The 24,008-nt window shown below is 44.4% G+C and overlaps 1 protein-coding gene across 1 annotated transcript in view; it reads right to left on the bottom strand.

Annotated features, from left to right (window-relative positions):
• Positions 1-12,284: 12,284 nt before the first annotated feature.
• LOC138637886 (uncharacterized) overlaps positions 12,285-24,008 on the bottom strand; it is a 136,060-nt gene continuing 124,336 nt past the window's right edge. Inside the window, exon 6 of the mRNA XM_069726819.1 lies at positions 12,285-12,551. Coding sequence (XP_069582920.1) covers positions 12,531-12,551 — 21 coding nt within the window. The 3' untranslated portion in view covers positions 12,285-12,530. The remainder of the gene's footprint in view (positions 12,552-24,008) is intronic.

The following is a 24,008-nucleotide window of genomic DNA, read 5'->3' as shown; positions in this document are numbered from 1 at the left end:
TGAGGTACTGCTCAGTAAAATCCAACATTCAGAGGTTGGTGAAATTCAATTTTATTTAATTACACTCCTCAATATTGAAATTGCCACACCAAAAAGAAATAAATTGTGGAATTATGGAAATCACGGATGGATAGACATATTAATGATCTGCAAATAATGAAAAAATGGAAACCACATTTCAAAACATTCGCTGGCAGCTCCCTTTTTGCCGAATAATGACATCTCAGATGTGCTCAGTGGGAGACAAGCCTGGAGATGTTGCAGGCAATGGTATCATGTTTAGGTCGGGCACAGTAGCGCAAGCAACATGCGGCCTGGTGTTATATTGAAAAACTGCTCATGGGACATTTTGGGAATTAATGTAATGTCAAGCTGTTAGTGTGCCCACAATGAAAGCTAATTAACATTTTGCCACCCAACACTATAATCCCGAGAGTAGGACTGGTGTGATGTTCCCACATGAAGGCCTCTTCATGGCGTTACCCATGTGGTCTCCAGGCCAATCTTTGGGTATCATTGCTTCCAAGAGAAAAGCAGAACATATTGATGAAGAGGATAAACATCAACTCCAGCCTTCATTGCTCTAGTCCCGTCTCCAGGATTATGCTTGTCTAGTTGTCATTCCAGGTATACTAACGATTCTGCGTTACATTGATTTGGTGGTGTTACCAGTGGTACGGTCATTTCTCCAAAGTGCCTCACAAGCCGTTTTTCAACATGACAACACCAGGCTGTATGTTGCTTGTGCTACTCTGAGCAGCGTGTGTGACCTAAACTTGCTACTATGGCATTCAGCGTCTCCAGACTTGTCTCCCATCGAGCACATCTACGAGATCATTCATCGGCAATTGCAAAGAAGCTGCCAGCAGAGGATCTTGATGATTTGCCCAAGTGCATTTAGTGCCGCAGAACATTCCTCAGTCAACCAGTAATAATCTCAGGGATAACCACCAAGGTGTGTTATTGAAGGACACATCGATCTGCATAGGAGCTGTATACACCAACCAGAATTTTTATATTTACATCGGGACAATTGCTTCAGTGTTTTTAACATTACATATACTGTAGCAACATAGTTTTTAAATGCAAAAAGATCTATCACCAACATTACCAATGAATAAAATTTCTCATATTTTATGTCACTGTTCCCTTAAGTTAGTATGTACTCGTTGTGATTTTATCGATTTCCTCCCACGCTCCAAAAACTTACTGATTTATTAATTTTCGGTAAATCTAGACTGTTCGCCCTGATGAGGACAAGACAGGTGTAAGCGATGGCAATTTCTGTACAGCAATGCGCTATATTAATGTCTAAAATAAATAAACTGTGTAACTATTATCTTATAATTATAACACATATTTTACAGACATCACTCCAAAATCTTTATCTTGGAAACCAGCCTTTCTGAATAGTAGCGACACAGAAACCAATATTGCATCGTACCCTGAGAAAGGTAAAAGTACAGATTGTATGAACTGCTGTGAAATGTCCAAAATGTCTATGAACAAATTATATAATACATTGGAAAGTCCTGGCTCTCTAGGGCCCTGAAGAGAGTCTGGACGTGTACAGAATTTAATGAGATTTTCTGCAGCGTTTCCACAGCAAACTGGAATTCCCATAGACTTAATCATGCGCACATAAATTCCTCAAAATAAATACACAATTTGACATAGAAGCACTTACATGAAACATTGTATTTACTATATCTGTGTAAATGTATATGTAGAATAAAGTATGTGCGGTAATTTACTTGCTGATTGCCGTGTTCCTCGGTTTCCAGCCCGCTTTGTTTTAAAAGAAACACTTTCTAGAAACAGATGCTAATCTAAACTTTGTGTACTGCATTGCATGGGATATTACCATGCATTTTTTTCCTATTCTCTTCTTCTCGTATCATGTGGGCTATGATTCTGATTTTGAAACCATGGCACTAAACACCCACATGCAAGGTCCCTTCACACATAGTTTTCATCTAATATTGTGTCTTTTCCCCTCTTAGACGCGTTTTAAGACACAGGGCATCAGAGGCTGAACTGCTGCAAACTTAGGGTACCGTCTCACAGTGGCACTTTGGTCGCTACGACAGCACGATCCGTGACGTTCCAGCGGTACACTTACGATCTCGCTGTATCTGACACGCTACTGCGATCAGGGACCCCGCTGAGAATCGTACGTCGTAGCAGATCGTTTGAAACTTTCTTTCGTCGTCAAGTGTCCCGCTATGGCGGCATGATCGCATCGTGTAACAAAGGTGTGCACGATATTGTATACGATGTAATGGGTGGAAGAGCTTGATACATAGGAGCGCCAAATTCTCCACCTCCTGTGTGCTGATTGGGCGGTACAATACTGTGCACTCATTCGACAGACGTGGTACTATTGTTCCCGGCCGATAAAACCGCGGCTCTCAAGCGCTGTATTCTTTTCTCTCTGGAGCATGTGCTTGAACCAGAACTAAATTCCCTGGACTTTAAGCTACAGACTTTTACCGCAAGAGGTATGCAGTTAGCTAGCAGCACAACACGCCCCTCGTGAACAATGTCACGCATAGATTATGCAAAAAGTGCTCTGAATTGTGAGAGCACCTCCTGTGTGACATGCCCGTACGACTGTCCCGTACGACTTCAACATCGCAAATACGTCATGAAATTATCGCTCCAGCGCCGTGCATTGCGAAGTGTGACCGCAGTCTACAACGCTGGAGCGATAATAGAGCGACGCTGGAGCGTCACGGATCGTGCCGTCGTAGAGACCAAAGTGCCACTGTGAGACGTTACCCTAAATGTGGCTGCTCTGTTCATATCGCCAGGAGGTTATTAGAAGCTCGTATGAAAGTCAGATACCCCATATAAAAGTCCACATTCACCAGAGATGTTTTTGTTACTTATATTTTTCATTATAATGTGGTGCATAGTTCAGATATGGTGGTGGTGTATATCTCAGATCAATATTTCAAATAATGTGATGTATATTTCAGATCAATTTTTCAGATTTTTTAAGGTTATTTTTAAAAGGTGGATCTATGCCGACTTTGGCTGACAGCTATGAATAAATATAAAGCTTCCTATTTTATCTATTGTACACACACATTTTCACCTCACAAGTTAGATGTTATCATGGTGTCATCTGTTGTGAGTTCCGTTCTGGAGCTCCCTCCTGTGGTTGCTAATGGTATGTTTGCGAGTTCTGCCCTTGGGCTCCCTCTGGTGGTTTCGAGTGGAACTGCTGCTCCGTTAGGTAGCTGGAACATCTGCCTTCACTAATCGCCTTGCCTGGGTTTGTTATTTAAACCTGCTCTGGGCTTTAGTCCATGCCTGCTGTCAATGTTCTTGGTTGGATTTGATTCTTCCCTTGGATTTCTCATATGGCCAGTCCTTGTCTGCAACAGATAAGTTTTGCTAGTTTGTTTGTCCATTTGTTTGGACTCTATTGCTTTGCATTTGTCTCTTTTGTCCAGCTTGTCACTATGTCTTATTTAGGCTAGCTGGAAGCTCTGGGAAAGCAGATTTGCCCCTCCACACCGTGAGTCGGTGTGGAGTTCATTTTTGTAAACTCTGCGTGGATTTTGTAGTCTTTTATACTGACCGCACAGTTTCCTTTGTTCTCTGTCTATCTAGTTTAGTATTGGCCTCCCCTTTGCTGAATTCTAATTTCATTTCTGTGTTCGTCATTTCGCTTTCCTTTCACAGTCAATATTTGTGGGGGGCTATCTTTCCTTTTGGGGGTTTCTCTGAGGCAAGATAGCTTTCTATTTCCTTCTTTAGGGGTAGTTATATCTGAGGCTGTGACGAGGTGTCTAGGGAGTGTCAGGAACATCCCACGGCTATTTCTAGTTGTGTTGTTAGGATTAGGGACTGCGGTCAGTAGAGATACCACCTTCTCAGAGCTTGTTCCATGTTGCGTTTTAGCCACCAGGTCATTTCAGTGTGGCCTCTTAACCACCAGGTCATAACAGTACAGCAGGCCCAGAATGAATTGAATGCGTCTCAAAAGAAGGAAAAAAAAAGAGTTCTGAACTATTTTTTTTTCTGTGCTCTGTTCTGCCTTTTTTTTCCTCTTGATATCTGGGTGGTGCTGGATATATGCTCTGGTATGGAGGTTCAGGGTTTGTTTTCTCGTGTGGATCAACTTGCTGCAAGAGTCCAGAGTATCCAAGATTATATTGTTCATACTCTGGCTCTAGAGCCAAGAATTCCTACTCCTGATTTGTTTTTTGGGGACAGATCCAAGTTTTTGAACTTTAAAAATAGCTGCAAATTGTTTTTTGCTTTGAAACCCCGTTCTTCTGGTGATCCCATTCAGCAAGTGAAAATCATCATATCCTTACTGCGTGGTGATCCTCAAGACTGGGCATTTGCTCTTGAAACAGGGAATCCGGCATTATTGAATGTAGATGCATTTTTTCAGGCGCTCGGATTGTTGTATGACGAACCTAACTCTGTAGAGCATGCTGAGAAAACACTGTTGGCCCTGTGTCAGGGTCAGGAAGCGGCAGAGTTATATTGCCAGAAATTTAGAAAATGGTCTGTGCTCACTAAATGGAATGAAGAGGCGCTGGCTGCTATTTTCAGAAAAGGTCTTTCTGAAACCCTTAAAGATGTAATGGTGGGCTTTCCTACGCCTGCCGGTTTGAGCGAGTCAATGTCTCTAGCCATTCAGATTGATCGGCGCTTGCGTGAGCGCAAGGCGGTGCACCATATGGCAGTGTCCTCTGAGCGAAGTCCTGAGCCTATGCAATGTGATAGGATTTTGACTAGAGCAGAAAGGCAGAAATTCAGACGTCAGAATGGCCTGTGTTTTTACTGTGGTGATTCAGCTCATGCTATTTCTGATTGCCCTAAGCGTACTAGGAGGGTCCCTAGGTCTGTTACCATTAGTACTGTGAAAAAAAGAACCTAAAGTATGGAAATCAAGATTATGATAAAACCCTACATGGGTGTATAAAGAATACCCAGGTAAAATAATAAAAAATATATAAAAATATAAAACCAAGGAAAGGTACAATGAACTAAAATGCCTTTATTACATAAATATATATATTATACAGGGCAACAATAGGCAACCACAAAAGGTGTGCCTGTAACTGGAGGACAGAATAATAAAAATAGCAGCAAAAAAATAGCAGCAATATAGTAACGGACACAGAGAGGGCTAGGTGTATATAAAAAAGAAAGCAAAAAATATACAAAAAATTAGAAATAAAGAGCAATATATATATGTATACTATGTATATAGATGGCAATATTAGTATAATAATATTCGTATGTAGAAAAATGGCCGTATAATAGAGGGAAAGGATGGGCACTGAGCAGGCTAAATGAGGGCTATGTAGAAAAATTATATATAAAAAATATGTATATACTAATGAAAGTGTAATTTAAGAACACATAACGTGTAAAGTGTCCACAATGGAAAAAGGTGCAAATAAACGTGCAGTATAAAGCAAATCAGGCTAGAAGTACAAAAGGACTACTAAGTGATCAAACACCAGTAAACACACAACGTGTAGGAGTGGTGAAAAAATGAGCCCAAGATCACAGAAGCTGCTCAATGTAGAAATGACCATACGGCCACCAAAGATAATTACCTCTGCCAACTAAGTGTCCGGTCCTCCAGGTACAGCGCACCCCGACGCGCGTTTCGGACTGTGTCCTTCGTCAGGGGGTGGCGTACTGGAGGAACCGGAGGTCTATATATATGTGTAGGGGGACATACCGCCGATGAGTGAGGCCGGCGCTCTCTGTGTCCGTTACTATATTGCTGCTATTTTTGCTGCTATTTTTATTATTCTGTCCTCCAGTTACAGGCACACCTTTTGTGGTTGCCTATTGTTGCCCTGTATAATATATATATTTATGTAATAAAGGCATTTTAGTTCATTGTACCTTTCCTTGGTTTTATATTTTTATATATTTTTTATTATTTTACCTGGGTATTCTTTATACACCCATGTAGGGTTTTATCATAATCTTGATTTCCATACTTTAGGTTCTTTTTTTTCACTCTTACACCGAATGGTCTGCCATTCATGATTAAGTAGTGGTCCTCTTGTATTTGCACATTTTGCACAACCTTTTAATTATTACTATTTCAGCACATCTGTGGGTGTCATATCGTCAGTTATTTGATCGACCGCTACTTCTGTCCCACTAATTTTCTGTGTTTTGCACACACACATTAGTACTGTACAGCCTAAATTTCTCTTGTCTGTTACCCTGATTTGCTCATTGTCGTCCTTTTTTGTTATGGCATTTGTGGATTCTGGCGCTGCCCTGAACTTAATGGACTTATTAGAGTTTGCCAGGCGCTGTGGTTTTTCTTTGGAACCTTTGCAGAGTCCTATTCCCTTAAGGGGGATTGATGCTACGCCATTGGCCAAGAATAAACCTCAGTACTGGACACAGTTAACCATGTGCATGGCTCCAGCACATCAGGAAAATATTCGTTTTTTGGTGTTGCATAATTTGCATGATGTTGTTGTGCTGGGTTTTCCATGGTTACAGGAACACAATCCAGTGCTGGATTGGAGATCTCTGTCTGTGACTGGTTGGGGTTGTCAGGGGATACATTGTGATATTCCTTTGATGTCCATTTCCTTGTCCCCTTCTTCTGAAGTTCCTGAGTTTTTTTCGGATTTCCAGGATGTATTTGATGAGCCCAAGTCCAGTTCCCTGCCTCCTCATAGGGACTGCGATTGTGCCATTAATTTGATTCCTGGCTGTAAGTTCCCTAAGGGCCGACTTTTCAATCTGTCTGTGCCAGAGCATGCCGATATGCGGAGTTATGTAAAGGAGTCCTTGGAGAAAGGGCATATTCGCTCGTCTTCTTCACCGTTGGGAGCGGGATTTTTTTTTGTTGCCAAGAAGGATGGCTCCTTGAGACCCTGTATAGATTATCGCCTTCTCAATAAGATCACTGTCAAATTCCAGTATCCGTTACCTTTGCTTTCTGATTTGTTTTCTCGGATTAAGGGTGCTAGTTGGTTTACTAAAATCGACCTCTGAGGGGCGCATAATCTTGTGCGTATTAAACAAGGTGATGAATGGAAAACAGCATTTAATACGCCTGAAGGCCATTTTGAATATCTTGTGATGCCATTCGGGCTCTCTAATGCTCCATCGGTATTTCAGTCCTTCATGCATGATATCTTCCGGAATTATCTGGATAAATTTATGATTGTGTATTTGGATGATATTTTGGTTTTCTCCGATGATTGGGAGTCTCATGTGAAGCAGGTTAGGATGGTGTTTCAGGTCCTTCGTTCTAATGCGTTGTTTGTGAAGGGGTCTAAGTGCCTCTTTGGAGTTCAGAGGGTTTCTTTTTTGGGTTTCATTTTTTCTCCCTCGGCTATTGAAATGGACCCTGTTAAAGTCCAAGCCATTCATGATTGGACTCAACCTACATCTGTAAAGAGTCTTCAGAAATTTTTGGGCTTTGCCAATTTTTATCGTCACTTTATTGCTAATTTTTCTAGTGTGGTGAAGCCTCTGACCGATTTGACGAGGAAGGGCACTGATGTGGTGAATTGGTCCTCTGCGGCTGTTGAGGCCTTTCAGGAGCTTAAACGTCGTTTTACTTCTGCCCCTGTGTTGCGTCAGCCAGATGTTTCTCTCCCTTTTCAGGTTGAGGTTGATGCTTCTGAGATTGGGGCAGGGGCCATTTTGTCTCAGAGAAATTCTGATGGCTCTTTGATGAAACCATGTGCCTTCTTCTCCAGAAAATTTTCGTCTTCTGAGCGTAATTATGATGTCGGCAATCGGGAGTTGTTGGCTATGAAGTGGGCATTTGAGGAGTGGCGACATTGGCTTGAGGGAGCCAAGCATCGCGTGGTGGTCTTGACTGATCACAAGAATCTGATTTACCTCGAGTCTGCTAAGCGGTTGAATCCTAGACAGGCTCGGTGGTCTTTGTTTTTCTCACGTTTTGATTTTGTGGTCTCGTATATTCCTGGATCTAAGAATGTGAAGGCTGATGCCCTTTATAGGAGTTTTTTGCCTGATTCTCCGGGAGTTCTTGAGCCGGCTGGGATCCTCAAGGAGGGGGTGATTCTTTCTGCCATCTCCCCTGATTTACGGCGGGTACTTCAGGAGTTTCAGGCTGATAAACCTGACCGCTGTCCTGTGGGGAAATTGTTTGTTCCTGATATATGGACTAGTAGGGTAATTTCTGAGGTTCATGGTTCGGTGTTGGCTGGTCACCCTGGGATTTTCAGTACCAGAGATTTGGTGGCTAGGTCCTTTTGGTGGCCTTCCTTGTCGCGGGATGTGCGTTCGTTTGTGCAGTCCTGTGGGACTTGTGCTCGGGCTAAGCCTTGCTGTTCCCGTGCCAGCGGGTTGCTTTTGCCTTTGCCTATTCCTGAGAGGCCATGGACGCATATTTCCATGGATTTTATTTCTGATCTTCCTGTTTCTCAGAAGATGTCTGTCATCTGGGTGGTTTGTGACCGGTTTTCTAAGATGGTCCATTTGGTGCCGTTGCCTAAGTTGCCTTCCTCTTCTGATTTGGTTCCATTATTTTTTCAGCATGTGGTTCGTTTGCATGGTATTCCGGAGAATATTGTGTCTGACAGAGGTTCCCAGTTCGCTTCTAGGTTTTGGCGGTCCTTTTGTGCTAGAATGGGCATTGATTTGTCTTTTTCTTCTGCATTCCATCCTCAGACAAATGGCCAAACGGAGCGAACCAATCAGACCTTGGAAACCTATTTGAGATGCTTCGTGTCTGCTGATCAGGATGATTAAGTGACCTTTTTGCCGTTGGCTGAGTTTGCCCTTAATAATCGAGCTAGTTCGGCTACCTTGGTTTCGCCTTTTTTTTGTAACTTTGGTTTTCATCCTCGTTTTTCTTCAGGGCAGCTTGAGCCTTCTGACTGTCCTGGTGTGGATTCTGTGGTGGACAGGTTGCAGCAAATTTGGACTCATGTGGTGGACAATTTGACGTTGTCTCAGGAGAAGGCTCAGCATTTTGCTAACCGTCGTCGGTGTGTTGGTCCCCGGCTTCGTGTTGGGGATTTGGTCTGGTTGTCTTCTCGTCATGTTCCTATGAAGGTTTCTTCCCCTAAGTTCAAGCCTTGCTTTATTGGGCCTTATAAGATTTCTGAAATTATCAATCCATTGTCTTTTCGTTTAGCCCTTCCAGCTTCCTTTTCCATTCATAATGTGTTCCATAGATCCTTGTTGCGGAGATATGTGGTACCTATGGTTCCCTCCGTTGATCCTCCTGCTCCGGTGTTGGTTGAGGGGGAATTGGAATATGTGGTAGAGAAGATTTTGGATTCTCGTTTTTCGAGGCGGAAGCTTCAGTATCTGGTCAAGTGGAAGGGTTATGGCCAGGAGGATAATTCTTGGGTTGTTGCCTCCGATGTTCATGCTCCCGATTTGGTTCATGCTTTCCATTTGGCTCGTCCTGATCGGCCGGGGAGCTCTGGTGAGGGTTCGGTGACCCCTCCTCAAGGGGGGGGTACTGTTGTGAGTTCCATTCTGGAGCTCCCTCCTGTGGTTGCTAATGGTATGTTTGCGAGTTCTTCCCTTGGGCTCCCTCTAGTGGTTTTGAGTGTAACTGCTGCTCCGTTAGGTAGCTGGAACAGCTGCCTTCACTAATCGCCTTGCCTGGGTTTGTTATTTAAACCTGCTCTGGGCTTTAGTCCATGCCTGCTGTCAATGTTCTTGGTTGGATTTGATTCTTCCCTTGGATTTCTCATATGGCCAGTCCTTGTCTGCAAAAGATAAGTTTTGCTAGTTTGTTTGTCCATTTGTTTGGACTCTATTGCTTTGCATTTGTCTCTTTTGTCCAGCTTGCCACTATGTCTTATTTAGGCTAGCTGGAAGCTCTGGGAAAGCAGATTTGACTCTCCACACCGTGAGTCGGTATGGAGTTCATTTTTGTAAACTCTGCGTGGATTTTGTAGTCTTTTATACTGACCGCACAGTTTCCTTTGCTCTCTGTCTATCTAGTTTAGTATTGGCCTCCCCTTTGCTGAATTCTAATTTCATTTCTGTGTTCGTCATTTCGCTTTCCTTTCACAGTCAATATTTGTGGGGGGCTATCTTTCCTTTTGGGGGTTTCTCTGAGGCAAGATAGCTTTCTATTTCCTTCTTTAGGGGTAGTTATATCTGTGGCTGTGACGAGGTGTCTAGGGAGTGTCAGGAACATCCCACGGCTATTTCTAGTTGTGTTGTTAGGATTAGGGAATGTGATCAGTAGAGATACCACCTTCTCAAAGCTTGTTCCATGTTGCGTTTTAGCCACCAGGTCATTTCAGTGTGGCCTCTTAACCACCAGGTCATAACAGTCATCACTATAATTTCTATTTGATAACTTCATACTAAAGTAAACATTATATAAAGAATTATGTTTGATTTTCAAATATTGCTTCAGAATTGCATCATTAGCAATCACTGTTCTTTACAAATTATAGAGTTAAAGGGGTTGCCCAGGCTTGGGGTGCAAGTCTGCAGTCACTATACATGTACGCGCTGTCAGGACTACCCGGTACCGGAACCAGGAGCGGGCTGGAGTGTGACCGTAAATGTGCGGTTTGCATAAATGCGGTTACATGCCGACAAGACATGCGTGACCTCATTTAATACAAGTGAATGCCCTTTTGCTTAAGAACCAACCTAATTAAACATTGAGCCATTAGGGAATGTGACAAAAGGTTGTATTTTGTAGTACACAGGAAAAAATATTTTTCCACCACCAGTAGCCATGCAGTGACATTACAAGTATTAGAACAGCGCCGACATCCCTGCACGCGTGCTTCTAAAAATGTTCCCAGCCAATAGCTGGGAGATATCTGATATTTAAGGCACCCTTTCCTATTGAGAGGTGCCTCATCAAATTTAGCTTTCTGTGTTTTTCTGGCTACCACATTGTGATCACTGAACCTGATCCTGACCATCCTGTCCATTCTGCCTGATCCAAATTTTGTCCGTCCATCCTGCCCACACCTGACCCTGCTTGCCCTGACTGAAATGGTTCTTGTCTGCACTGCTGTAACCTGTTCCTGAGTCCATCCTGCCTTTACCATGTCCAGAGCCTGATCCATCTTGTCCGCACCTATACCTCTACCCTCACCAGTCCAGTCTGAACCTGCACCTGTGATCCTGTACCTGAATCTATCCTGTATTTCTGAACCTATCCTGCCTGTTCCTGATCCTCTACCTGTTCTGTCTACCAATCCAAACGTACCCTTGTTATCCAGTTCCTGGCTGGTTCTGCTTCCCTGCCCCTTTGAGGGTCAGCTGCCATGGCTCCGAGGTCTTTCCTGAAGTAGCACTTGGCATTCACCTGGGTGCAGGTCTAATCAGACCATCAGAAGCTCTAGTGAAGAACTAGGTAGTCGCTTAGTTATGCTCAGGTTCTCCCCGATCCGTGGCACAGTGGTTCCACAACCACGTGTGTAATTACAAGAATCTGCATAACTAATCCTATGCTAAATAGTTGTAAGTCATATTTATGTATTAGATATCCAACATGATTATATATAAAATGATGGCAGTCTCACGTTCGAAGCAGTAGTGGATGGAAAGTAGTGGATGAGCCTGAAAGTCAAAAGTTCAAAACATTTTTACCCTTCTGCTCGTCAGTATAACAGACAAGGAAATCGGTTTCCTTCACGTTTCAAAAGGGTCTGGGAAATAAGTGGATTATTCTTTTGAGGTCTTGATTGATGTCAATAGTCAGTGCACTATATATGGTGAAACGATACAATTAACTGGGGTGAACCACTAGATTTATATCTCAGTCGTCTTATTTAAAGGTTAGCCACTATTACAAGTTAAACATTTTTAACAGTAATTAGTTCAGTAGAGGATCACATAATAACACAAAATTGAATGTGCAACTCATGTCCTAATTGCATAGTTTGTTCTGAACGAAATTATACCTGACCATATGGCTTAAAACGATGATACAAGAAGCTGTTGTCCCTTTGATATAACATAAAGAAAGGCTATTCTACTACTCCTTGTAGGGAGGATCAACACTTTGGGGTCTGTACTTCACTTTGCAGCCTTTGTATGTCTGGAAATCTCAGCCTGGGGGAGTGAACTAGTAAAAGGAGGGTGGTCCTAGTATTAATTCACCATAACATTTTCGCGTCTTACATATGTTCAAGTGCAGTACCAGCCGATGTTGCATTTCTGGCAGGCTGCCAGCACAGATCATAACCATCTCCCGGGAGGATGCTGGTTTTCCAGAAAATTCAATTTTGCATTATTTATAAGACTTTACCAGGAAGAAATATATGTATAGTGCAGCAGAAGTGACAGAATGGAATTAGTTGAATTCATGGATTTGATTTATTATAAAATTATGAAACGTAAATCTTTATTCCCAGCTGGTCATCTGTCTGTCAAGTAGAGCCTGTCATTCCCAGCAATACTTGGCGCTGTTGTTTATCTATTATTTCAATGAAAAAATGAGAATATCATTACTGAACTGCGTCTCACGATAAGACATTTTTATCTTCTCCCCAGCAGTGACATTTTCTCATGGGATTGGAAGAGTGACACCACTCAAGACACGCTCAGGTCCTCTTAGGATTGGCCTGTCAAAGAAAGCAAAGATTAAACAGCTTCATCCTTATCTCCGATAGAAGATTCATACTACAGAGATGGAATAAATAGATGGTATTGGTGAGGATTTATAAGGATGGTTCAAAGAAATAAGTCCTGTTGAAAAGATGTGTTATAGGCATAACGCTTATAGGTGTTTGAATGTTTTAACTAAATTAAATTGAGAAATATGTTTTGTTCTAAATGTAACTCTGCAGATATAAATACAGTCCGTGCTTTATCCGTATGTTATTGCTCTGTTCAGTCTTATTTCTGATGTTTATGTAGAGAAAAAATGCAGTCCTGAGGCTCTTACCAAGGAACTTCAGTGTTATTGAATTGTTTTAAAGGAGTTGTTCGCTTTCAAATACAGTTTGCCTCTCTGCATTTTGTTTTAAAAAGAAAACAACCGCTCTGTGCTCACCTTCCGTGAAGAGTATCCACAGCTGCTCATCTTGACAGCGCTGCAGCCAATCATTGAGCTCAGCAGCTCTGAGCGGACAATCCAGTGTAGACAGAATGCCCAGTTCTAAGCCGCTGAGTTCTCTTAGGCTACGTTCACATTAGCGTTGTGGGGCGCAGCGTCGGGCGCAGCCGCATGTGTCATTTTGGCGCAACTGTCAGGGCGCAGAGGACGCTGCATGATGCAGTTTTTTCTGCGTCAAAAATCATGCTAAAAATGAACGCATGCGTCACAAAACGCTGCGTTGTGCATGCGTTTTGCATGCATTGTGCGTTGCGTCGCCGACGCTGCGCCGCACAACGCAAATGTGAACGTAACCTAATTGGGTGCAGCCCGGTCAACGTGATATTAGCGCTGCAGCCAATGCCAGACACCGGGAGCAGCAGCGATGGCTCGACCTGGGGAAGGTGAGTGCAGTGTGAGTTTGTTTTTTTTAATAAACAAAATGGACGATTTATATTTGAAAGGGAACTCCTTTAAAGCACCACTGCAGCGTTTTTTATTATTAAAGCCCTGGAGAGGTGCAACTTATCTAAGTCCTCTGACTCTACCATTATACTCATCAGCAGCTGTCATCTGCTCTGCCCAGCACCGCTCAGGTCTCGAGCCGCCACCTTGTGACCGCTAGTTCTCAGTCACCAGAAGCCAGACGTAATGGTCACAAGCTCTCAGTGTAAGTCAATGAGATCCTCAATCTGGCCTTGTTCTGGCACTCATAGACTTACATTGAGTTGTGACTTCAGGAAACAAAAAACACTTGAGTGGTACTTTAATTGAGTTTTATGCTTTCAGTAAAAAAAAGAGTTTTGCAAAAAATAATATTAAACTGATTATTAAAGTACAAACAGATGCTTTGCGTATTATTCCCATAAGATACAAAATCGGCGGGAGAATTTTGTATGTGTAGGATGAATTCACATTCAGAAGTAGCGTTCTGATGGCACATCAGTATAATTTTTGTCTGCTTACAGATAAAACATTAAATGGTTATTCCCAACATGTTACATTATCATCCACAGAATAGGGGATAACTTGTGAATCAGTAACATTGTAAGCAATTGGACTAACACTGATCCCAGTGCCCCGACAGAATTGAATGGTGGCTGTGCATGTAAGACATCACTGCATTCATTCTCTGACTGCTGAGTTGCCCATGATATTGAAAACACGACTCTGAAAAGCTCCCTAGGGACAAAACAGTGTTTGTGGATTTGCGACACAGTTCCATTAATTTCCATGGGTCTGATATGGAGAATGAATCAAGTGGTGCCCATTGTTCGATTTCCAAGGGGCATTTCTGAGCCCTGTTTCCCTGACAGTGGGATTACTTGGCTACCTTCGACAGACCCATAAATAATGGAGCAAGGGCACACATTCGCTACCATTGTTTCATTCCATTGGGCCTTTTCAGAGCCATATGTTTTGGGGGGATAAAGGGAGTCACAGTGGTTAGACAACATTGTATAAGTGATCCCTTTAAATGTTGCTCCGCAATACACCTTAGTTGAATGTGCATCCTTGGATGTACTGTACATCCAGCTGAAGTATTCGCTGGAGTTGGCCGACCCCTCACCCGCAAGGGTCAGGGCGTGACTCCTAAGGCCACAATCGGTACCTCCCTGGCTATAAGTAACTTCTACAATTTACTTACTGTTTGCATTATCCAATAGGTTACATTAGTGTTACAACATCTATCATTAAAATCAAGATAAAGCTTTAGTCATTCTTTTTGCATTTATTTTTTTTCTCGTTGACTTGAGTAGAGTGCTACCAGCTTCACTGAACATATTGGCCCACAATTTTTCAAAATCTGCATTTTGTATGTCAATATTAATGAATGGAGCGCTCTAATAAAATTTGCCAAATTTACTAAAAGGCATTCATGTTGTGTCACTGCAAGAAATGTGTGGTGTAAATAACCAGTTTCTTAGCTACATTAAGTACCACTTACTTTACGAAATATTGCTGGAGCTTGCCAAGACAGGTGTAGGAATGACAAAAGTCACGTGACATTTAAAACTTTTACTCCAGAATTCTACCAAACAATTTGATGAATCGTCCCCAGAGTGTATTCCTGTTAAAAATGGTCACCCTACATTAAAGGTATGCCAGGTGAAAACAAGTTCTCTTCTTATCTAACAATTTACTGATCAGTGGGGGTCTGACCATTTTGACCCACACCAATTGTCAGAACATGGAATTTTTATAATCATTACAAAATTGTGAATGTACTGCTGTAAATTCTGCAATAGTTGCTAGGTGGCGGTGCACTAACACTACTGACACTGTTGGACACTGGCAGCACGTGGGTGTAGGGAGCTGGGGCCAGGGCTGCTGTCATGGTCAAATGTAACCCCAGTATCACCCCTGGCCCCCTCCCAGCACAAGATCATGGTTTCTTCTCTGAGTACCTCGGTGCTGCTTCTCTGTGTCATCTGGGATCTCCTGGCACGAGAGTCTATTCCTTACAGACGGCTCCGTAATTAAAGAGTCACAGTCCGGCTTCACTTTAACTTCAACTTCTTTACTTAACACAGCATTATCCAGGGCACAGTCAATCATAACATTTAGCAACGCTTTCCCTTGCCTATTCTCTCTGCCGCTAAGCCTGTCCTCGGGACAGTTCATATCCTCCGCTCTCTCAGTGTCCTCAATGGCTAGAATTTCTGCTTGTCGTGGGGGTATTCTCTGCCGTTTTGCAACAGTCCTTAAAATACTGGACCACTCAAAAATCTGCCACATCTTGGATACCTTGCTCCCGTTCTGCTTAGCCTTCTTCCTGTAGCACTGCAGTCCCACTTATACTGCACCGCTATCTCTGGTGTCGCTGTGCTTTGTTCTGGACTCTAGCCCCCTGGATACTAACTGCTTGGCCCACTTTTCTGACCAATGTTGCGGTGCACGATGTTGCCCTGGCCTAGCCAGCCCTGTGTACCACACGGGCGCCCCATGCCCAACTGCCTAAACCCGGGAAAACCTCACTACTTATCCCACCGTGTCCCTCCTACAATCAACTATTACTATCTCACTAATAATGCCCCCATCAAGTGGCCAACTTGGGGTACTGCTCCCCTAACACTAAACCTAATGGCCGGCCCGGGGTACTTACTTTCCCTATCAAGCAGTAAATATGCAAATGATCAGACATGTACATATACAGAGTAATACACTTTAGGTGTAGCAGTAATCATATACAGGGGTGATAATACACAGGCTAATGTAGCAGTATCAAATAAAATAAAACATCTTAAACGATCAATATCACACCCCCCTATGTGGGCATTTAGCTTTAAGGTTGCTGAGGCTTGTTCTGTTTTTCCAAACACCTGTGTTTCACCGCAGTGTGCTGGTAGGTAAATAACTCTTTGCTGGGAGCCATGGGCGAGGCTCTCTTTTATATAAACCCAAGCAGACTGACTCTAGCTGCTAGTTATTAGCTACTTTTCATCTAGATCTGGTTTCTGACACCTTGCACCTGTGTGATTTTGTGTATCTTGTTGTCTGGCCCTGGTCTGTATTTTGATTACCCGTTTGCCTCCTGATTTTGTCCCAATGTGACTTCCTGATATTGACCCAGCATGATGACCCTTATTGTTCTGGTTTACTTCTCTAGATGGCAGCCCTTCTGTGGAAACAATTCAGTAGATCCCGTTGTAAGTCCAGATTCATTTACAGAGATTAAACAGCGAAGGCTTGGGTTCCCCTGGAATCTGCCAAACTGAGTAGCTTGTGCCAAGTCTGTCTAAAGGTACCGTCACACTAAGCGACGCTGCAGCGATACCGACAACGATCCGGATCGCTGCAGCGTCGCTGTTTGGTCGCTGGAGAGCTGTCACACAGACCGCTCTCCAGCGACCAACGATCCCGAGGTCCCCGGCAACCAGGGTAAACATCGGGTTACTAAGCGCAGGGCCGCGCTTAGTAACCCGATGTTTACCCTGGTTACCAGCGTAAAAGTAAAAAAAAACAAACACTACATACTTGCCTTCTGCTGTCTGTCCCCGGCGCTATGCTTTCCTGCACTGACTGTGAGCACAGCGGCCGGAAAGAAGAGCGGTGACGTCACCGCTCTGCTTTCAGGCCACTGTGCTTACACAGGGCAGAGAAGCAGAGCGCCGAGGGACAGACAGCGGAATGTAAGTATGTAGTATTTGTTTTTTTTACTTTTACGCTGGTAACCAGGGTAAACATCGGGTTACTAAGCGCGGCCCTGCGCTTAGTAACCCGATGTTTACCCTGGTTACCAGCGAAGACATCGCTGAATCGGTGTCACACACGCCGATCCAGCGATGTCTGCAGGAAGTCCAGCGACGAAATAAAGTTCTGGACTTTCTGCAGCAACCAACGACATCACAGCAGGATTCTGATCGCTGCTGTGTGTCACACTGAACGATATCGCTAGCCAGGACGCTGCAACGTCACAGATCGCTAGCGATATCGTTTATTGTGACGGTACCTTAAGCCTGTGGCCTCTATCAAACATAACAAAGATGGAAGTCCAATTGCCAAGCCATTTGTTCTCTGTGCAGTTGCCATAAAAAGCCAAGCGCAGAGCCCAGCAGCCCCATAGGGAACAAATGGAGCCACTACATTGAAGGGGGTATAAAAGTTCCCCATTGTGCCGATCAGTGCGGGTCCCACTGGTCAGACCCCACAGATCAATTAGTTATCACCAATCCACTGGATAGGTGATAACTTGTTTTCACCCGGCAACACCTTTAACCCCTTAATGACCGCCAATACGTCTTTTAACTGACCTGAGATATAAGAGAATAGCCTCCCCATACAGGTGACAATCCATCATGTGTCGGCTGTACACTATAGCTGACTACTTGCTGTATCAGCCACGATCAGTATTTGCACCTTCTAAATCTGTTTAACCCCTTAGATGCTGCTGTCAATAGTGACTACATCATTATAAATGGTTAACAGAGTGTGGGGGCTTCTTCTTTATCCCAATTGGTGCCCTCAGATCATGATTTTGTTGTCCTAATGTTTGCGATGGCAATTCATGACCAAATAGCGGCCTTAGAGTCTGACGGCTGTAGTAATCTGTTTAGAAGTTAGCAACATTTAGGTGGTAAAAATACACATTTTCATTTCTGTCATGCCACTTTGCATTAATTCCTGTAAAGCACCTGAAGGGTTAATAAACTACCTGACAGCAGTTTTCAATATGTTTAGGGGTGCCGTTTTTAAAATGGTATCACGTTTGGGGGTTTTCCAATATATGGGATCCCTAAAGTCACTTCAAACATGGATAAGTCCCTACAAAAATAAATGTGGTAAATTTCTTTGAAAAAATGAAAAATTGCTGCTACATTTTTAAACCTCCTAAAATGCTAACAAAATAAAATAACATTTTACAAATGGTGCTGATGTAAAGCAGACATGTGGGAAATGTTATTTATTAATGGTTTGCTGTTGTATGACTATCTGGATTAAAGGGATAATCCTTCAAATTTAGAAAATTGCTAATTTTTTAACATTTTTCTCAAATTTGTAATATTTTTTATAAATAAACACAAAAAATATTGAACTAAATTTACCATTATCATAAAGTATAATGTGTCACGAAAAAACAATCTCAAAATCACTGGGATTTGTTGAAGCATTGCAGAGTTATTACCACATAAAGTGACACTGGTCAGATTTCAAAAATTTGGCTCGGTCACTAAGGGGTTAAACCTATGGATATTAAAATATTGTAGGTGGATCCTGCTAATTTTGGCAGGACCTACAGACAACCTAAATTATATGGGAACACATCACACTATACTAACATAGTAACATAGTTAGTAAGGCCGAAAAAAGACATTTGTCCATCCTGTTCAGCCTATATTCCATCATAATAAATCCCCAGATCTACGTCCTTCTACAGAACCTAATAATTGTATGATACAATATTGTTCTGCTCCAGGAAGACATCCAGGCCTCTCTTGAACCCCTCGACTGAGTTCGCCATCACCACCTCCTCAGGCAAGCAATTCCAGATTCTCACTGCCCTAACAGTAAAGAATCCTCTTCTATGTTGGTGGAAAAACCTTCTCTCCTCCAGACGCAAAGAATGCCCCCTTGTGCCCGTCACCTTCCTTGGTATAAACAGATCCTCAGCGAGATATTTGTATTGTCCCCTTATATACTTATACATGGTTATTAGATTGCCCCTCAGTCGTCTTTTTTCTAGACTAAATAATCCTAATTTCACTAATCTATCTGGGTATTGTAGTTCTCCCATCCCCTTTATTAATTTTGTTGCCCTCCTTTGTACTCTCTCTAGTTCCATTATATCCTTCCTGAGCACCGGTGCCCAAAACTGGACACAGTACTCCATGTGCGGTCTAACTAGGGATTTGTACAGAGGCAGTATAATGCTCTCATCATGTGTATCCAGACCTCTTTTAATGCACCCCATGATCCTGTTTGCCTTGGCAGCTGCTGCCTGGCACTGGCTGCTCCAGGTAAGTTTATCATTAACTAGGATCCCCAAGTCCTTCTCCCTGTCAGATTTACCCAGTGGTTTCCCATTCAGTGTGTAATGGTGATATTGATTCCTTCTTCCCATGTGTATAACCTTACATTTATCATTTATCATTTATTACTACACTATTTTACTGCAATTTGTTTATTTTATTTCAAATAAAAGACAGAATTTGTACAATGTCTGATATTTTCACATACTGAGAACCAACTTAAAGTGGATTTTTACTTTTAAATGGAGGAGCAGTTGGCAGTCGAGCGATGGCGCATGACATAAGACACTGCAATCACATCCAAGATTTTTTTCTAACTTCCTGAAACTGCACTTTTATTGTCCATTAGCTGTGTCTGGGGATGAGCTTTAGAAGATAAACAGAGTGTCACACTTTAAGAAAAAGTGTGCACTTACTTAAAAAAAGCCCATCAACTATAATTCTTCACTAAGAAAAATAAAAGGTCCAGCAGCACTCTTTCATTGCTTAGTTTTATGAAAACATTGAATATATAAATTATGCAAAATTGCCTTGCATCTTTATTTACTACTGCTATACTTAGAAATGTTCGGTTCTTAGCAGACATTTTGGTGAAACCACAAGAAAGCATCCGTTCTTACAAGAAAGCCCCATGTAGATGGGACCCTACACTATACAGACTTTAAATGTGCATTGAAGAGAATCTAATATTTTTTTTACCTAAACCCTAGACATTGCAAAGTCAGCATTTTTTGTAATATACTTCATTACCTTATTTTGCTTCCTTCTCATATAAATACGCTGGTTGAGTACTGGGTCTGGTGATGGAGAAGCTAAGGCTAAGATGTGTACTGAAATTCCAGAGGGGAGCTGGAATGGGCAGAGCTAGATAGAAGCCCCCCATGACTGCGTTGCCATGGGAGGGTTTTTTCCCATATTATGTTTTGAATTTAATGAAGGGGATTGGCTGTGGGAAAAAGGGGGGGGGGGAGGAGCTGGGGGGCTGGGTATCACTGACAAGGGGGAAAAGTGCGGGAGAAAGTGCAGTCACGAGGAGGAAGTCAGCAGAGAAAGACCCCCTCCCAAGGAGAGATTCACTGCAATTCAACTCGTTTACCTGGAAAAGATGGACTCCATGGAAGGCATGATGGACCGTCTTCGGGAGATGGCGGGATCGCGGAGGGATGGATGGCTGCAGGAGCAGCTGGCCTCCTTGCTGGGGACTGCGGAGCCACGTGGCAGCAGGACCAGGCCCCCGGAGCGCCTGTCGCCGGAGATTGGTACGCGAGGCAGGAGGAGGCCGCGGAGCCCCACTCGGGACCCTGCGGAGGCCCGGTGCTCCGGTGCGGCTGCTTCGCCCGATGCCGCCTCCGGCAGGAATCCTAGCCCCCGACCTGCCGGCGCAGCGCGGCGCCGCACTATGGAGACGAGGAGCACTGCGGCTGGGCATGCTTCTCCTGTACTGCAGGCCGCACCGGAAGTGCGGCCTGCGCCTGCGCGCCGGGGTTCAGGGCAGCCTGGGAGAGAGCAGAGCGGCGTGGCGATGGAGCGCATGGCTCGGTCAGCGGCGGTGCAGAGGTGGCAGGCAGCTGCGACGGCTGCAGGGGAGAGCAGAGCGGTGGCTGAGGATGCAGGCGCCCACGGAGCTATAGGAGGATGGGCGCCCGACACACGGAGAGGCCGGCAGAGCAGGCTGCAGGGCAGGCAGCCTCAGGACTCCCAGGCTGGGGACAACAGCAGTACATCAAGAGGCAGCAGGCTGCGGGAGACGGCTGCTGACGGCAGATCCAGGTCCGGCAGACGGTCTAGGGAGCGCCAAGGATCCCCTGCTCTGGTCCCCCCTGGTGACGAGGAGGCCAGGGGCGCGGGCCTGGAGCGGCAGGGCTACGACGCCAGGAGCGAGTCGGGGAGCGAGTAATCGGAGGACGGAACGCGGCAGGAGTCTGGATGTCCGGCTGGCGGGGACACAGCACCCGCGCAGCCCCGTGAGTATACGTCCATGTCTAGTTTGTCTCAGTCAGGTGGTAGTTTAGGGGGTGTTGGGGGTATCGGGGGTACGGCATCCGACAATAGTGCACTGGCGGGGGTAGGGGGCTCTGGGATGTCGGGAATTAGTGATATTTTGGCCGGGGTGTCACATTTTTTGAAAAGTCTGGAAGGGGGAGTTGCGGAGGGGGATGGGGGGTCCCCCCTGGGAGCCTGGCTACAGGGTGTGAGGGCTGGATCGCGGTTGGCAAGTGACGCAACTAGTTCTGGGGGGTCAGCACAGGCATCGTCTGCCGGCGTATCGGTGTCGGTGCAGACTGAGAAAGATAAGGGGGATACAGTAAAGTTGGACGACAGGGCAAAGGTGGAGGTGTACGTTTGCTTTGAGGGCCCGCTGGGGGCGCATTTAAAGAAGGAGGTGAAGGAGAGGATTTGGAAAGATGAGTATGTGGAGATTTTCTCCCTACTTCCTTTAGAAAAGTTTAATTTGGACAAGAGTAAGAAGGAGGACAGTAAAAAAGAGGAGGAGGAGAAGAGAAGGTGGCGGTTGATTCCGCAAACCTTCGTTAATTGGCAGCAGGCTTTTGCGATACTGGCTAGCGTCATAGGCGAGAAATTTCCGGATAACTGTTCGGGCCTGTTTTGTTACTTTGACTCGATAGGTGAGGCATATCGTACTTATGGGGGTCAGGCGTGGCTCCGTTATGACGAGCAGTTCCGTCAGAGGAAGGCAGTTAGGCCCGAAATCAAATGGGACCAAAAGGATATCGGGCTTTGGTTGAAAGTCATGGCTCCGGTGAGATATGGGCAGTCCTTTCAGGGCAGCGGGGGCGCCAGCACTCAGCAATCAGGACATGCCAGCGGAGGTCAGGGGGCCCAGGGCGGGAAAGAGAATTCAGGTACTTGTTGGCAATTTAATGATGGCCAATGTAGGTACGGGAACTCCTGCAAATTTAAGCACGCTTGTTCCCATTGCAACGGGAGCTCCCACGGAGCGTCAAAATGTTTCAAAAAAGCCAAGGGTAAGCCAGGAATGGGTGGCAGTCAAGGGGGAGACACCGGTGAGGCTTCAAGGGATGGCCCCTTATCTAAATAGATACCCGGATCAAGAAAAGGCGGGAATTCTTTTACGAGGTTTTTCTGAGGGTTTTCGGATTCCGGCCCCTACTCATGCGGTTCCCTTTACTACTAAGAATTTGAGGTCAGCGGATTTACATGCTGCAGTAGTCAGCAGTAAGTTGGCGAAGGAGGTAGAACTGGGTAGGATGGCTGGGCCATTTAGTTCATTGCCTATTGAAGGCATGATCGTTTCACCTTTGGGGGTGGTGCCCAAGAAGGAGCCGAACAAGTTTCGGTTGATCCAACATTTGTCGTATCCAAAGGGGAGGTCAGTTAATGATGGCATAGATGGGGAGTTATGTTCAGTGGTGTACACCTCGTTCGATACGGCAGTGCAATGGGTACGGCGGTATGGCGAAAGGTCTTTACTGGCCAAGACAGATATTGAATCGGCTTAGCATTCCTTTGTTGGGCTGTTGTTGGAAAGGTGGCTTTTATCTGGACAGATGTTTGCCTATTGGATGTTTGATTTCTTGTTCACTGTTTGAGACGTTTAGCACTTTTCTGGAATGGGTGATTAGGGATGTTTCTGGTGTTCCTTCCGCCATTCACTATTTGGATGATTTTTTGTTTATTGGCCCCCCTGATTCCGCCGTATGCAGGAATTTGTTGGCTACTATGGAGTGGATGGCTGGGTTGTTTGGCGTACCGTTGGCAAAAGAGAAGACGGAGGGACCGTGTAAGGTTTTGAGTTTTTTGGGCATCCTTATCGATTCAGAGAGAATGGAGTGTAGGTTACCTGAGGACAAACTTTTGTTGCTGGTACAAGAGGTACACAGGATTGGTCGTTTGCGTAAGGTGACTTTGAAGGAATTGCAGTCCCTTTTGGGGCATTTGAATTTTGCGTGCTGGATTATGCCCATTGGCCGAATTTTTTGTCCGTAGGTTGTCGTTGGCAACGGCCGGAGTCAGGGCGGCACATCATTTTGTTCGTTTAACCAAGGAGCATAGACAAGATTTGGTGGTTTGGCAGCGTTTTTTGTCAAATTATAATGGTCGCTCCTTGATTCAGTTGGAAGCCGTGGACGATTTTGATTGTGAAATTTACACGGATGCAGCCGGTTCGGTTGGATACGGCGCGTATTGTGGAGGTCGATGGAGTGCAGATATGTGGCCAGAGGGATGGCGGAAGCAGGGTCTAACTAAGAATCTTTCACTCCTAGAATTGTTCCCAATTGTGGTGTCAGTTGTGATTTGGGGTGACGTTTTTCAAAATCGGAAGGTCAGGTTTCATTGTGATAATTTAAGTGTTGTCACTATTATCAATAGTTTAACCTCTTCCTCTCCCCCGGTGATTAGACTGGTTAGGGAACTGGTGTTGCGCTGCTTGGAGCTAAATGCATACATTTCTGCGGTACATGTACCGGGTAGGGTTGAGCGAAACGGGTCGTTCATTTTCAAAAGTCGCCGACTTTTGGCAAAGTCGGGTT

The sequence above is a fragment of the Ranitomeya imitator genome, chromosome 5, assembly GCF_032444005.1.
Source record: "Ranitomeya imitator isolate aRanImi1 chromosome 5, aRanImi1.pri, whole genome shotgun sequence".
Classification (NCBI taxonomy): domain Eukaryota; kingdom Metazoa; phylum Chordata; class Amphibia; order Anura; family Dendrobatidae; genus Ranitomeya; species Ranitomeya imitator.
The sequence above is the reverse complement of the archived record's forward strand: the minus strand, read 5'-3'. Positions and strand labels throughout refer to the sequence as shown.